At 34.5% G+C, this 15,921-nt stretch overlaps 1 protein-coding gene across 2 annotated transcripts in view; it reads right to left on the bottom strand.

Moving 5' to 3' along the window:
* The window catches only part of DPYD (dihydropyrimidine dehydrogenase), a 758,429-nt gene that overhangs the window by 482,874 nt on the left and 259,634 nt on the right, over nucleotides 1-15,921 (bottom strand). For both annotated transcript variants that reach the window (XM_017503801.2, XM_017503800.2), the window contains exons 7-8: nucleotides 9,952-10,059; nucleotides 8,069-8,238 (exon numbers count right to left, since the gene is read on the bottom strand). In XM_017503801.2, the coding sequence (XP_017359290.1) occupies nucleotides 8,069-8,238; nucleotides 9,952-10,059 (278 nt within the window). The remainder of the gene's footprint in view (nucleotides 1-8,068; nucleotides 8,239-9,951; nucleotides 10,060-15,921) is intronic.

Raw genomic sequence — 15,921 nt, 5'->3', positions numbered from 1 at the left:
TTGTGCTGCAAAACCCAGATATGCAATGTAAGGAATAATTTAGAGGCTTAAAAATGCCTTGGCACAACTATCATCAAATACATCTCTTTTAACAAGAAAAGAGTATTTTTCAACTCTATTCATTTATGATTGATGACATTTTCTTAAACCCGACTAGCTCTTATTACTTACTCTTCATGTTAGCTTTTGTTGGAGTCAAGCCTTCCTGGCAGCTGTTGGAATATCTCACAGAATAAATTACATTCTGTGTAACTAGGTGCCTTTGTAGTTCCTCCTTTAATCTTAAAATGTCTCTATGTACAAATTCTTTACAAACCAGGATCCTCTGTTTTCCGCCACCTGCTAATGCTCTCTAATTCTAGTAATTTTTATTAATTTTTACTTTTTATATATTACTTGCTTATATTTTCTTTTTCTTTTTTTTTTCTTTGACTCCCTATTCGAGGGATGCTCCTGCCTCAGGCTCCCGAGTAGCTGGGATTATAAGCACGCACCACTACCCCCAACTACTTTTTTGTATTTTTAGTGGAGACAGGATTTCACCATGTTGGGCAGGATGGTCTTGATCTCTTGACCTCATGATCTGTCCTCCTCGGCCTCCCAAAGTTCTGGGATTACAGGTGTGAGCCACTGCGCCTGACTTTTTATTTATTTATTTTCTTAGCTCTCCGTTGTCTTTTAAGAGACTGAAAATTAGGAATAATTTACTTTTTTCAGACTACTTTTAACATTGGATTGACATAACCAAGTTGAATGCATCAATCCAATAAAGAAGCTTGTATTTCAGTTTGTGAAATAAGTATAAAGTAATAAGTACCCTATGTTATAAGTTCTATAATAGCAGGAAGCATACATAGCCATGAAAGCCCACAGGGAAGAGAAATTAATCTGTCATGGAAATAAGGAAGCCTTCAAGAGAAAATGAAATTTGGAGCAGATCTTGAAGGGTGAGTTCATGTGTTTAAAATCTTTTTAAAAATCTCTTTTTTAAAAAATGACAATTCTTTATTTTTATATTAATTCATGTGTATTTTTCATTTATTTTTGTCTTTCAAATACCAAATACATTGACTAATGTGTATTTAATAAATTATACAAATTATTTTTGATAAGTTTCATTTATAGGACAAGAAAAGAAGATATGAAAACCTGAGGTGAGTATTTTAAAATGGAAAGGGGCTTCTAATGTTCATCTAAAAATGAATGAAGTAGAGCATACGGATCTCTTCCCACTTTCAGCTACTGCCAGGCAGTGGCCAAAGAGGAGTTCAACTCCTTCATGACTTTTGACTGCAAGCAAGAACCAGACATAGGTGATGGGGAGGAAGGCAGCAAATCACACTGCCATGTGTGTACCTATGCAACAATATTGCATGTTCTTCACATGTACCCCAAAACCTAAAATGCAATAACGAAAAAAAAAGATATTTCAATGCACCTTCCCGTGTTCACAGGACGATTATGTCTTCCTCTCTTTCCAAAGAGCTGAGATAGAAGTACAATGTTTGATCCATGCCCATCTGAAAGGATGATGAAGTTCAGGTTGTGTCAGGACACTAAAAAGTTCAGCAAATTGGCAAAGTAGTCCAAGGTTATAGGAGGAATTATGTCATCTACATTGAACAGGTGCAGCAGAAAAAGACTGGGCTAATTGGGCAACTATTAGTGTGGGCATTGCCCTAGCAAGGTGGTTATTACCAGGCTAGGAGTGAACAAAACCCACAGAAGATCCTTGAAGCCAAATCTTACCAAGTGGGAAGGGAAAAGGACAAACATAAGGAAGAAATGATAGAGATGGTGCAGGAATAAAGTAATCTTATACACAACTTTCATTAAAAACTATTAAAATGAAAAAAATAGTTGAGTAATAACAATTTGTCATTATTAAATAAGGCCTGACAGTGACACATCACGTGAAAAGGTTCACTTGTAATGAATCTGTGGGAATATAACTATGGGAATATAACTATATATATGTATCTATATAAATAGCTATAATGTATGTGAAAGAAGATTAGTAAAGATTTTTTTTAAGCATATAATTTTCAGCTCCACAGATATTCCTGGTCAACATAAGCCAACAACCTCCCTCAGAATTTTGTAAATAGTTATGCTTTTAAAATATATAATCTCAAATGGGCACAAGCTTTTGTTGGCTGCTGGCCTATTTGCAGTCTTCTTTTTCTTCCACTCGCCATCTGAATTATCACATGTACTGTAAAATTCTGAACAATTTCACCTGTCAGTTTCTTTATGCTCATGTCTTGGATATCATAGATTTTACCTCACCAATTGGCTGGGGATACATTAATTGCAATTTGTTTTAAGTGTAATATTTATACATATTGCTGAAATGTTCAGTATAGAGTTGTCATTCTGCGAAGAAATAGAGTCTTCCTGTCCAGATTCCACATCATTCATATATATTTCTCTGAATGTTAAAAATAAAAAATAAGGAATGGAAAAAACTTTGAGAAGCATATAATTACAACACTAATTTTATAGATGGGCCTACTCAGACTGGCATGTAAATCAAGAACGAAGCGCTCCCACTATAATTCCTTTATGACTTCTCATACTACACTGAATTTTCACAACTTTCAAAAAGATAAACACATACAGATCCTTGGAATGTGTCATCCCCCTGTCATCATAAAGTCTTAAAGGTGTACTTAATATCTTAGTACCAGGGGAGCCCCTAACTACTATTAATTAGCTTTTTGTGCCTAGGGGAGATTTTGTCTGAGTTTGTTTTCAGCTACCTTCAGATAGCCAATCATGTCAACATGTCTCTGATTACTTTCCATGAAGAACACCAACTCAAATGATGTGCAGGTGTCAAATTTTGAAGAGCTGCTGCAAGCATAACCCTTACTGAATACAATTAAATTTGTCAGCTTATGGTGGCTATTTTCTAAAAATAGTCCCAGGTTCGTATTTCTCATAATTAAAACTAGAAAGCATCAGTTACTTGTAGAAAATGCATGTTTAGCCACAAGACATAGATGACAAACTATCTACAGACATAGCTTTAACACGGTCATTTGACATTAAAAACATCTGAGAGGAGGCCTATAGGTCATGTCACAAAAATGATCTGTTATGGAGTATGCTGTGTGGTGATGGAAAAATTCAGTTAAAAGGTACATTCTTTTACATGATGTGCTATTTCAAAGTTATAGTACCAGATGAAGAAAATTTTGACAAACAAACTAGGTAATCTAGTATCATTATTTTTCTCATTAAAATAATAAAATTCATTAATTATCAAAACAGTTAACCCTCTCAATAGTTAAAATACCTAAAAACTGACATATCCAAGTTAAATCAGTTAGTATCTTGACAAACAAATAAATGGAAGCCAAGGGGTCCCAGGGAGTAGCATGGAGATCCCATAAAAATGTAGCAGAATTAAACATCAATCGTATTTCACTGTTATTGGAAAATTCAATGTGTGAAGAACAGATTCTTGAAATATACTTTGCATGCAAGATTGTGCTATTAAAGGTAATTTTGAAACCATACGTTTTTCAGTAATAATTAATAAGAACTATAAGGTCTTCCCTAATCTTCTCCTTTAAATTTATCAACTCAAGCAGATCTGTTGAGTCCTGACCTTCATGCCTTCTTTTAGGGATTCCCAACTGCCTAAAGCATTCTTGCAGTTCTATCTGATCTGTCAACAGTTTTTAATACCAGCATTTTGGGGGATTCTGTTATCCTGTGAAATTTAATCTCACCTATTTAAGCTTGCAGAAAGTACTGGAGGGAATTATTAACAGATTTTCCCCCATCTTCTTAGAGGATAGTGTCGAGTGATTGGCTGGTTTCCCTAAGGACCTATGGCTGAGAAGTGCTAGTTTGTCAGTAGCATCCTATTTAGCATGTGTGTGAGGCCACAAGGGAGCTGGAAAGACATTTGGAATTAGAATTACATCAATATGCTGATGATGCCCGCATATCTTCATTTCATCAAACCTATATCCCTTAGCATTAATGCTTCTTAGCCAAGATGGAAAGTGCCTGCACACAGCACACCGTTCATGACTCTAATTAGACAGCTGGAAAGCACGTTGATGATACATCAGAGCAGTGGACCAGCAACCTCAGCATAACCAGGAAACTTGTTAAAATGCAAATTCTCATGGCCACCCTAGACTTACTGAACAGAAACTCTGGGGCAGGATCCAGCAATCTGTGTTTAACAAGCCCTATAGATGACTTAATGCACCCTTAAGTTTGAAAACCTCTGCATTAGAGAAATGAGATGTGCTTGTCACTACAGAGTCTATTGGATGATGTCTCCTACTTTTGCGGATTAAAACATTCCTGGGTCTACTCATATAGTTCTTGGATACTAACCACATATTATATATAGTCTCAAACAATTACATGGGATATAGTTGGGCTTTGAGTCCCCACTCAATTCTCACCTTGAATTGTAATCCCTATAATCCCTACCTGTCAAGAGAGAATCATGGGGGCAGTTCCCCCATGATGTTCTCATGATGGCAAATAAGTTCTCACAGATCTGACAATTGTATATAAGGGGCTCTTCCCTTTTTGCTCAGCAGTTCTCCTTCCTGCCACCTTGTGAAGAAGGTGACTTGCTTTCCACCATGATTGTAAGTTTCCTGAGGTCTCCCCAACAATGCTGAACTGTGAGTCAATTAAACCTCTTTCCTTTACAAATTAACAAGTCTCAGGCAGTTCTTTATAGCAGTATGAAGATAGACTAATACACCATGTTAAATGCAACTGGCATCTGTCAAAATGCGTATTTGCCACTAAAGAATAAGAAAACTTTATTTTGTTTTATATTTTCCTCACTCAAAGAACAAGAATTAGACTGTACCATTTAACATATACATGCTGACATGACTAATGATGAGGTATTTTACTAACTGACAAACCAAGTTCTTCCTAAATTACACCCAAGAGTCCATGACCATTAAACAACACACATATTTGAGGAAAACTCTAAATGTCCCTGTTCCTCAATCTTCACTGACTCTAAAGAAACCAAATATGTTTGAAGTTTGTACCAGGGGAGACGACGTAGGAGAAAGAGACAAGTACCCCAAAAATTAGGTCAAATATTAAGCTCTTTATATTGGCTAAAAAATATGTCCTAGACAAAACCTTTCAAAACCTGTATCTTGAAGTAGATGCATATTGGACCTCTACTCTCCTGACCTTCCCATGTGTGTTAGCACTACAATATTTTGGTTCCTCTTTTGATGTATACAAAACCAAGCAACGGTCATAAAGGATTAACAATGAAACCTCTATGAATGCCAAAAGTTCTCAATCCTTACATGGTATTGGCTCTGGTAAGTGAACCAATCCTGAAAACTTTGCATAATCTGATAATTCACTACTTATTTATTACTGAATCTGAGAAAATTTTCCTAAAATTATGAGATTAACTTTCAAAGGCCTAATGCTATAACATTTATCTAACTTGGAAGGTATTAGTTCCTGTAATGCTAAAAAGCCTTGGGTGCTGATTCCCTTGAGCAAACATTCATTCCACAATTATTTGTTGAATCATTTATAGGTAGCACCCAATGTGCTAAACAGGGCGAAGGTAAAAGTGACCCAGAGAGATGATCATGGCCCTTTTTCTCATGAAGATCAAGGTCAAGTAGTTTTAGCATCATATAAAATTTTGGTTAACTGTAAGTTAATAATAGAAAAAAATCAAACATTTAAACATTTGTTCTTCTAGTTTTAATTAAGACCAGGTCCACTTGAGTTCTACTAAGCTCTACTGCAGGCAAGTTACCTATTATCTCAAAGATCTGTTGCTTCTTAAAACTTTGCTAATCAAGGTTCAGGCAACTGAGCTCTGGCCTTCTAAGGTGCAATGCCTCTACTCTGATCCTTTGTTTCTTGTAATCTACTCATATTAACTAATAGTTCACTCTTTTACTTAGCCCCTGACTAGCCTCTCTGCTTCTGACCCCACTCCACTATAGTCAATTATCAGCAGAGTAGCCATTTGAAAATTTAAATCGGAACTTCGCACTTCTCTGTTCAAGGCAGTCCAGAGATTTTTCTCTTTCAATAAGAGTAAAAGCTAAAGGTCTCATGAATGCCTACAACACTTCATCTATCTGTCACATTCTGTCCTCTCTTATGCTATTCTGATCATATTGGTGCTTTTTTCTATTCCATAAGTCCAAAAGGCTTCCTCAATAAAGGATGAAGGCATTTAGCTTGGCCTGGAATGTTCATCTGCTGGATGCCTACTTTCCCTCAATTTCTTCATCTCTTTGTTCAAAAATCATCTACTCAGAGAGGTCTTCCAGGGCCACCCTGTTTAAAATGGCAAATCATGCCTTCTCTTCTACCATTCTTCTCCTCTCTCACACACTCATTATACTCCTATATTAATTTTTCTCCACAGCTCTAATTTCTTTTCAATATACTATTTATGTTATAATTTAATTATTGGGTATCTTCCCCCATTAGGTACAAATTCCATGAGGGCACGAAATTCTATCTGGTCTGCCGACTGTTGTATATAAATTGCCCAGAACAATGCCTGGTACATAATAATGCTCAATAAATGTAGGCTTATTGAATGAATGAATGAATGAATGAATGAATTCATTGCCGCTACCCTCTTAATTATGTGGTCTTAGTTTGTTTGTGTCTTAGTTCTACCTAAGACAGAAGAAATAGCCACCATTCATTTCCAGTGACCCTTGCAAATGAAAGATGACTATGATATAAAATGTGAAGTTAATTTATATTGCAAATCAGGGTCATCTTCCAACCCTAAAGAAATCACCTTTGGTCATGAAAACATTTCTGACATTGGAATCAGAAAAATAAGACTTAAAATTTAAAATATTTAGTTCAAAACCTGTTTCTCAAGTACAAATTATGTGCCAGGTCCTCTGCTATGCACAAAAATATAGAGATCAATAGAGTTAGCTCCTGTCCTCTTTTAACTCCCGTCCTTCACTTAAGGCCACTACGGCTGTTTCTTTTTACGTGTAAAACAAACATGATTACACTAACTAATGCCTAAGATTACATTCTAGAAAAAAACTCCTATGATCATAAGAACACCTTGGATTTTAGAAAAACATCTAAAAAGGGTAGATTGGATGGAGAAAAGTCCAGGGAATGAACACGACAACTGAAACTCAGTCATAAACCAATGGTGACCCTGATGTTTTGGTAAGATTAATTTGCAATGTGAGTAATCTACATATGACAAATTACCCATTGACTATAGCTATAATTCTTGCCTAGTATAGAGACTCCAAACATGTTCAGGCATTCCAAAGCAAGTCAATTCATTAAACTGATTTGAGTAAAATGAGTAATTTATCTTTTTATAAATACATTTGGTTCTTGTTCTCAGAACTAATACTCATCTAGATATTATCTTTTTCTAATACTATTAAAATTTGAGAAGTCTGTAGTACATGTAAATAGCTGATGATACCTCACCCAAGACTAGTCACCAGTCCCTGGCAAGAATGAAATGATTTTACACATGTTATTTTTAGTGTGTTAACTAACTGTTAATTTTGAGTAGTGCTTATACTAGAACTCTTTAAAAATATATGTGGCACCCTTTTCTTTGTATTTGCTTCATAAATAGTGAACTGACTGAAAGCATGATGAAGGTATACATCTTTGGATGCAGCTTGTAAATTGGCTTATGGAAAATCCCGAATGTGTCTTATTACCCCATTCTTCTAATATGCATACATTTTGTGAAGAGTACCTACTATTCAGTATATGGAAGATTTAGCACTTTCTATTGTTACTAGTTAAATAGAACACATTTTAAACATATTAACGCTAACAAGAAGCACTTGCGTATTAACAAAGATTAAATTTCTCATTTTATCCAAATCAGTATTACAAATTTTCTTTTACTTAGAAAGTCTGAATTAGAAAAAAACCAATCAAGTGGAGCCTAGAAATTTTTAAACTTGAATCTGACAATTTCAAGAACATTCTAGTGATTTAAACATTAACAGTTCCATCTCCTAAAATCTGTTGGAGTACAACTCCGTATTTTCTGATGGTTCCATTTTACCTCCTCAGGGACAGCTCTTATATTAACAAAGCCTTTTCTGAAGACGATGAACACACGGCGAGCTCCACAACGTAGCGCAGATGTTGCACAGTCAAAGGCAGTGTCTCCAGCTCCGAGTACAATCACGGCTCCCCGTATCGATGGCAATGGAGAGTGACAGGCGCACATTCCTGAATGATGAAAGGAAAACCCCATTTTCAAGTAGAGAAACCATTTCTGCATGACAGCTCAAAAGATACTTGTACTCAAAGCAGTGTAAAATTGCATCTTGCAGTTTTCCAGGATGAAGTGTCACTATCAAATTATTCTGCTTCATTGAAAGACAGTTTTATTCCCATTTAAAAAATATGCTCATATATGTAATTTCATAGTGAGTACCTTTAGCTTCTTTTTTCCTTCTAGGATTGCTACAACACATTTTGAGGAGTTTAGGTCAGAACAGACTGGAATCAATCAATTAAAACTCTCTGTCAGAATCGTGATATGTATCGTTAGTTTGGCATAATTAAGTTTCTTTTTGTTAGAACAGAATAGTGATTCTTATGATCTGTGTTAATAGTTTGCAATATTTCATTAAAATACATTTTAATATATTGCCTTATATAATTTCTAACAAATAGCTCTGTTATATATTTTGCTAACTTTGAATATTAACATGCTGAATAAATGTCCTTAATGTAACTGAAGAATTTCTGAGAACTATTTTCTTGGAATAGTTCAAATAAACCTTTTCCCTTTTACTACTTTCCTCTGACTTCATTTGTAAAACTGGGAAGAAAAAGAACTATGGCTTTCTAAGCATCCATTTCTCAGGGTCATCTCTATGATGATTTGGTGTCCATATGAAGATCCTTGTAAAAAAGTAAAATGCAAGTACAGGTATTCTCTCTGTGTTAGGTCACACTGTATAATCAGATTAAATAAAACTGTTCTTAAGATAAATTACTATAATTTTTAAAATGGTACCAAGAATAGAATAAACCTACAATTTCAATAAGTGTAATCATTTTGCTTGGAAGATTTTCTATTTGGGACACTATAATTTTCAAATCTATGCTAGGTGCACTATGACCTTCCTCAGAAAGGATGCAGGCATATAAACATCCAGCTCTACTAGTAGGAAGAAGGTGGAGAGGGTACACATCTTTAGCTGTAAACTTCTGAAGAATAATTTAATATAGAAAGTTTCTTACTATTTTAAATTCTGGGAGAAAAATAAAAGTTTGTATCATTTCCACATGTAATTAGTGTAAGGATACCTGTGGCTCAGAGCTCTTTAAAAATAAATGTTTGAGGGATTTAGATTTTCTAGCTTTGGAGAAAATATTAGAACTTTCCCCTAAGACAATGACTCTGGTCAAATCAAAGCAAGATACAGCCTTCACTTCAGGTGGTTCTTCTTGGGGTGTATAAAGTGATAGGGTATCTATCAAAATATTTTACTTTAACTTCATAAAATTACTGTTTAAGAAAAGACAGTCAATCTTCCTGCCTGTGTAGATACAAATCATGTAAGATATGTGATGATTCATCCTATTTTAAAATAATTCCCAAAGTGAAGATACTGCCATTTCTTTGAAAAACATCCTCCAATGTTTGTTAAGGGCTTGCTTACCTTGAAGCAAGTTTTCATGATGTAGTTGAGACCTGTACATAATACAGTGAAATTCCTTGTCATGATGCTTTATTGGAAGAATGAACAAACAGACAATCTGGCAAACTGTTATATCTCGCCTTTTTGGTTTTTTTAACTTTACATTGGGGTATTAAGCAAGGATGGGTATCAGATCTGAACAATGTCCTGCTGAGCTTGATTTTGATATAAATTTATAATACATAAAATAGGATATTCAATATTAATCATAAAACACAATATGTTATACCTGCTTTACTGCCTTTGGCTACAAGTGGCAAAAAGTCTTTGGATGTGTAAAACCCCTGGTCCTGCGTCAGGCCTTGGAAGATGGCATCCTTATTGGGTTCTGGCAAACCTAATCAATCAAATTTATAAAATATCATTACTAAAAGGAGAGGCTTTTCCTACTAGATATTGAAACAAAAAAGAAGACTAATCTTTGAAATAATGTGGTTATTAGAGGAAAAAATCTGTAAGCAAATCAATATAAAATGTACCAGGTCTCAGAGTATATCTTGTATATCTTTAATATATAATCAATTACACATCATAAATCACACATTAATATATACCTACAAATATACAGAAACATATGTATATACACACATAAATATATATAATATTATAGGGAAAAATCAAGATATATTCATTCTTCATGTCATAAATAAGTCAGTTTCAGCTACATTAAAGTACTAAATTTAAAAAAACCTAAAAATGGGTACATATTTATCTAATTCCTGAATAAGTAAAATCATTTCTTTTTTAATGGAAGAAAAACAAAGGAAAATACAATGTATTTTACCACAATAATTCAGCCACTGCTAAATTGCAAAATATATAAATGAATTCAAATGAAAATTTTTAACCAGGAAAATATTCTAATAATTAAATGTCTTTACTGTATAAAACGTTCTCAAAATCAATAAGGAACATATTAGGTTTTCAATGGAAACATAAGCAAAGAGTAATAAAAATTGGGAGAAGAAAAAATATAAATCACTTATAAGCACTAAAATATTACCTCCATTAAGTAATTAAACTGCAAATTAAAAGAAAATAAGATTATAACTTCCCTATAAGAAGAAAAATATTTAAGAAAATTAAACTACACAGCAAGGGAGGCATAAAACTTGTCATAGTCTTTTGGTAGAAATATACATTGGTGTTCTATATCTAGACAATAGTTTTAAACTATCTTAAGAAAACACTAACACATATAAATAAAGGTTTAATGCAAAAAAATGATTAATGCAGAAAGAAGAAAATAAGGTGAGAGAATACCAGAATGCCAGGTGAATGAAGAAATTAGTTTTACTATATAGAAGAAAAAGACAATGGAACAAAATACAGTCCTTAAAATGAATATTTGAGGAATACAGTATAAGATTGTAATCAAAACACAGTCTTAAACGAACTTGCAGGATTCAAAACTCTGTATAGTATAATTCAGATTTTGTAAAAATGAATGTATTAATATAAGCTATGTAATCTTAACAGAGATCATTGCTGGTGGTGGTATTAAGGATATTCCAATTTTTATTATTTCCTTATTTTCCAAATTTTCTACATTGTGCATATATCAACTATAAATTAGAAAATTCTTACCAAAACTTTGAAAAGAATATGAGTAGCAGGCTAAAATTTTTTCAAAGTGCAAATGAAACAAATATTATAGTCAGTCACCCCATCCAAGGCAAACAGAGAAATAATTCATATAATAACATAAATACAGGGGAAAATATGCAGTTTTATTTTATTACTAACACTTATTCTACCAATAGGTCATTCTAGGCAGGAGTTCATTTTACAATGAAATGAAGGGCAATGGTATTTGCTGGTAGATACAGAGTAATAAGCATGGCCCAAGGATGACTTTTGTCACATGAGATAAGGTGGGTGCCATATCTGATCTGAAAGCTGAAGGTTTTTGTGGGTTGTGTGTAATCAGCAATAAACCACCACCTTCTCTTCAAATCAAACCAAAATTTTTTCTTCCCCGTTCAGCATCCCCTGAATCTCCTTTTCCAGAACATTTGCTCAAAAATTGTTTTAAAAGAACTTTTGCTTTCAAAATGATTTCCATTATGTAGCAGGATGGTTAGGGGAGCCACCTCACCTGCCTTTGCCTCAGCTTCTCTGTAAAGGAAATGGGGATAAGACTGTTTCTTCCTTTGATGATATAAAAAGGTATACTGGTAACATAGAAATGATTATATAAATGTGTGACTGTTTATGTAATTCTTTTAGAAAACCCAGGTTGGAGGGATGGGGTTAGTAAAAATAGCCAAATATGTTCATGAAGGCTCTCTAATGACAAAACAACTTCTCCTGAAACCTATTAAAAGATGACTGATGTTTGGGCTACACTTGACTATTAAAACCAACATATACATATGTTACATACTAAGATTTAAATAAGGACCTAAGTCTGCCTTCTGATCTTACTACACTACAGAGATAGCATATGCTCTATATCATTTCATTTTCATGTTAAAAAAAAAAAAAAAAAACTACAAGCAAACAAGAAAAACAACTGAAGTGCTGTGCAAGTTCAAGGTGACATGATAAGCAAAAAATTTTAAGGTAGATAAAAAATAAGCCACAGAGAATGTAAATGGTGGATAAGTTCCCCAGATACTGGTGATAAGTTCTAAAACTTTTTTTTTTAAACAAAAACAAAAACAAATTCCTAATCTGAGCTTTTGCCGTGGTTAAGGCAGAGAGGAAGATTTACATGTGTAGTTATTTTCTATAACCACTGTTAAAATAACTGTTATCTAAAGACGTGCAAGGTACCCTTTCTCAGCACACTATTGGACCCACAGAGATGACATTTTCTGTCCTATGAGGATTATTTCACAAGAAAAGTGCTTTAAATTTCATTCTTTCCTTTGGATCAAGACACAGAGGAGGACAACTGAGTTTCCTGAGCTTTCATGCCACTCTGCATTTATCACTACAATGAATTTAACATTTACTACCTCAGGTTCTCCCTGTAATTATTCAAGAGGGCAAGGGTTGGATGTTTTGCCTTATGGAAGCTGGCTTAAGAAGAGGAAATTTTTGAGATAAGATCATCGTGATTAGCTTTTCTCTTCAGGTTACTTAACCACACCCCAGGTCACACACAGAGCCTCAAGGTCCATGGAGCCCTCTTACCTGGGTGAAGGGTCATCCCTTCTGGCCAAGGACAGTGTATCTGAAGGTTTCCCTGTGGATATTTTGATAGTTTATGCTAACCATAATGCTGTGGGATGATAAGAAGCAGAGAGTTTGTCACTAGACAGACTTGGGTATGAGTCTTTCCTCTCTCAGTTACCAGTTCTGTGATCTTACATAAGTTCCTGTAAACATTAGGTTTAGATGTCAACTCAGCTAGGCTATAATATTCAATCTAACACTAAGATAGGTGTTTTCTGGGAAAGCTTTTTGTAGATGTGATTAGTATCTACAACTAACTGACTTTAAAGAGATTGCCTCAATAATGTGGGTGGGCCCTATCCAATCAATTAATCAAAAGGTCTTAAGAAGAAAATTGTGGTTTCCCTGAGGAAGAAGAAATCCTGTCTTAAGCCTGCACGATCAGTTCCTACTTGAGAGTTCCAGTCTCCTGTCCTGCCCTACAGAAATTGGACTTACCAGCTCCCAAAATTAAATAGTCCAGTTCCTTAAAATAAGTCATCTCTATCTATCTATCTGTCCATCCAACTAATTATGTTTTCCTGGAAAACCCTGAAATTGAGTTTCTTATTCTGATCTGATTTTCCACTACTTCATTTCTAAAAACAGAGATAATAATTATCCTTTTCTCATGGATGTGAGATTTTTTAGAATATTAAAAATAGTATAAAATTATAAAAAAATTAAAAATATTATATGTATACAAATAAATTATATATATAATTGAAACCTGGCACACAGTGAATATGCAATAAACATTAGCTATTAATATTAAGATAGGTTTATTCTATAATTTATCAATTGTTTCATACTTCATATTGCATGGCAAGGAAGGAATAAAAACTTAAAGTATTAAACCTGAGCAAATGTAAATAAAGTTCTACAAAGAAAGAAAAATGAGGCAAACTTAAGTGAAATATGAAAGATAATGAAACTTGCAAATACTCATCTATCAAAGGAAGACTTCTTGGAGAGTAGGTGGCATATTAATAAATAAAGTACATGTCTATACCAGGGTGACTTCAAAATAACACTGAAATGACTTTGTAATTCACCTTTCAGTGTGAAAAACGGAGTTTATGAATAAAGATGAATTGACAAGGATTTGACAAACAAAACAGTTCAGCGTGGTAGATACACATAGTCTTTGTCTTTCAAGAAGGCCAGATAGTTGCTTTGTTTCTTTAGAATAGTTATTGAAATTTTTGGTGTTTTAGCATGTATTTATACAAAGGAACACCTCCTTAAGAATTATTTTTTTAAATAGCGATTTTCAAGTTCTCTGAAAAAGAAGGAATGGAGGGAGGGACGAAGGATGGAAGGACGCAAGGAGGGAAGGAAGCACAGAAGGAAGGAAGGAAGGAAGGAAGGAAGGAAGGAAGGAAGGAAGGAAGGAAGGAAGGAGGCTGCTTATGTTACAGAAAATTTAATTTAACATTGATTGACTACAAATATTACTCTAAATGCCTAGCAAACAGGTGACTATTATCTATTATAGCTCATTTTATTATCAAAATAACTGTGTGAGACAACTAATATTATTATCCATATTTTAAATATGAGGAAATTGAGGCATATAGGGATTAAACAACTTTGTTGAAAGATCACAGAACATGTAAGTAGCAGTGCCAATTTCTAACATGGACATTGGTTGTAGAGTCTATGTTATGAGTTAAAAATGGCTGCCTTTATCATGTGTAAGGTTATAATTAGGCCAGGTTATAATGTGATGCTACATAACCAGTCATATCTAAAGTAATCATTCAACATATACGTATTAAGTTTCTCTACAAGGCTGCAGATATGCATACCTCAGAGGATGTGTCTACAGCCAGGTTCCAATCTAGTGACAAAGAAAGGACTGGCTGCTTCTCTTGTCGACAGTTTTGTTTTGTGATTATTTTCTCCGGTACAATTCCTTTCTGAAATGTTTTCTTTCTTAAATGAATTCCTCTTGGGTATATGTTGGTTACTTTTCACTATTTGATATTGTTTGAAACATGTATCCTTGCTTTGTTTCCAAAGTACCTCCCTCTGGAACAACTACAGAATAAATAACAGCAGGATATATAGTAAATTCTTTCCTTGTGCTCATATAAAGTTTTGCACAACTTAGGTTAACATGAACAAGATATTAGATATTCTGTTACATATTAAAATCTAGTAAGTAATAAAGGAGAAAAAAAAGCTTTTAAGGCTTTGCTTCCATAGCTATGGTAGGGCATGTGTAAGAATTACTCAGTTTCTATAATATTTGCTTGTGTTACTTCACCAAGCCACTTGTTTAGTGTTAACTGAATGATGCAAGCATTTGTGTGACTGCTTCTAGTTCTTGAAAGCATTCACTTGAATGACAGATAAGCCATCATGGGAAAGACAGCCATCTTTGGATATAGCCTCACAAATCCCAGGAGTGAAGAAGATAGCACAGACCACTGAGAAACTGCCTCAGGTCCCTGGCCAAAGACCGTGACTCACAGAAATGGGCAATGCTGGCCAGGCACAGCGGCTCACGTCTGTAATCCCAGCATTTTGGGAGGCCAAGGTAGGTGGATCACTTGAGGTCAGAAATTCGAGATTGGCCTGGCCGATATGGCGAAACCCCATCTCTACTAAAAATACAAAAATTAGCCAGGCGTGGTAGCTCACATCTGTAATCGCAGCTAATTGAGAGGCTGAGGCACGAGAATCACTGCACCTGGTAGGTGGAGGTTGCAGTGAGCTGAGATCACACCACTGTACTCCAGCCTGGGTGACAGAGTGAGATTCTGTCTCAAAAAANAAAAGCAAAAAGAAATGGACAATGTCTAGTATACTGAACTCTATAGGAACATCAATTCTTATTATTTCACACAGGTGCTTTTTCAATAAGACTTTAGGAGACAAAACAATACTAATTATGTTACTACTCTCAAGTTTTCTGGATAAGAACAGCAAAATGTAGCTGATGGCAAATGTAACATTTTTATCTTCCAAAGTACTTCTGTATCTGAGATCTCACATGTTATATTATCTCAGTCCTTATTTTCTAACCCTG

Source organism: Cebus imitator, unplaced genomic scaffold (genome assembly GCF_001604975.1).
Source record: "Cebus imitator isolate Cc_AM_T3 unplaced genomic scaffold, Cebus_imitator-1.0 Scaffold315, whole genome shotgun sequence".
Taxonomy (NCBI): domain Eukaryota; kingdom Metazoa; phylum Chordata; class Mammalia; order Primates; family Cebidae; genus Cebus; species Cebus imitator.
Note: the sequence above shows the minus strand (reverse complement) of the source record. Positions and strands in the feature narration are given on the sequence as shown.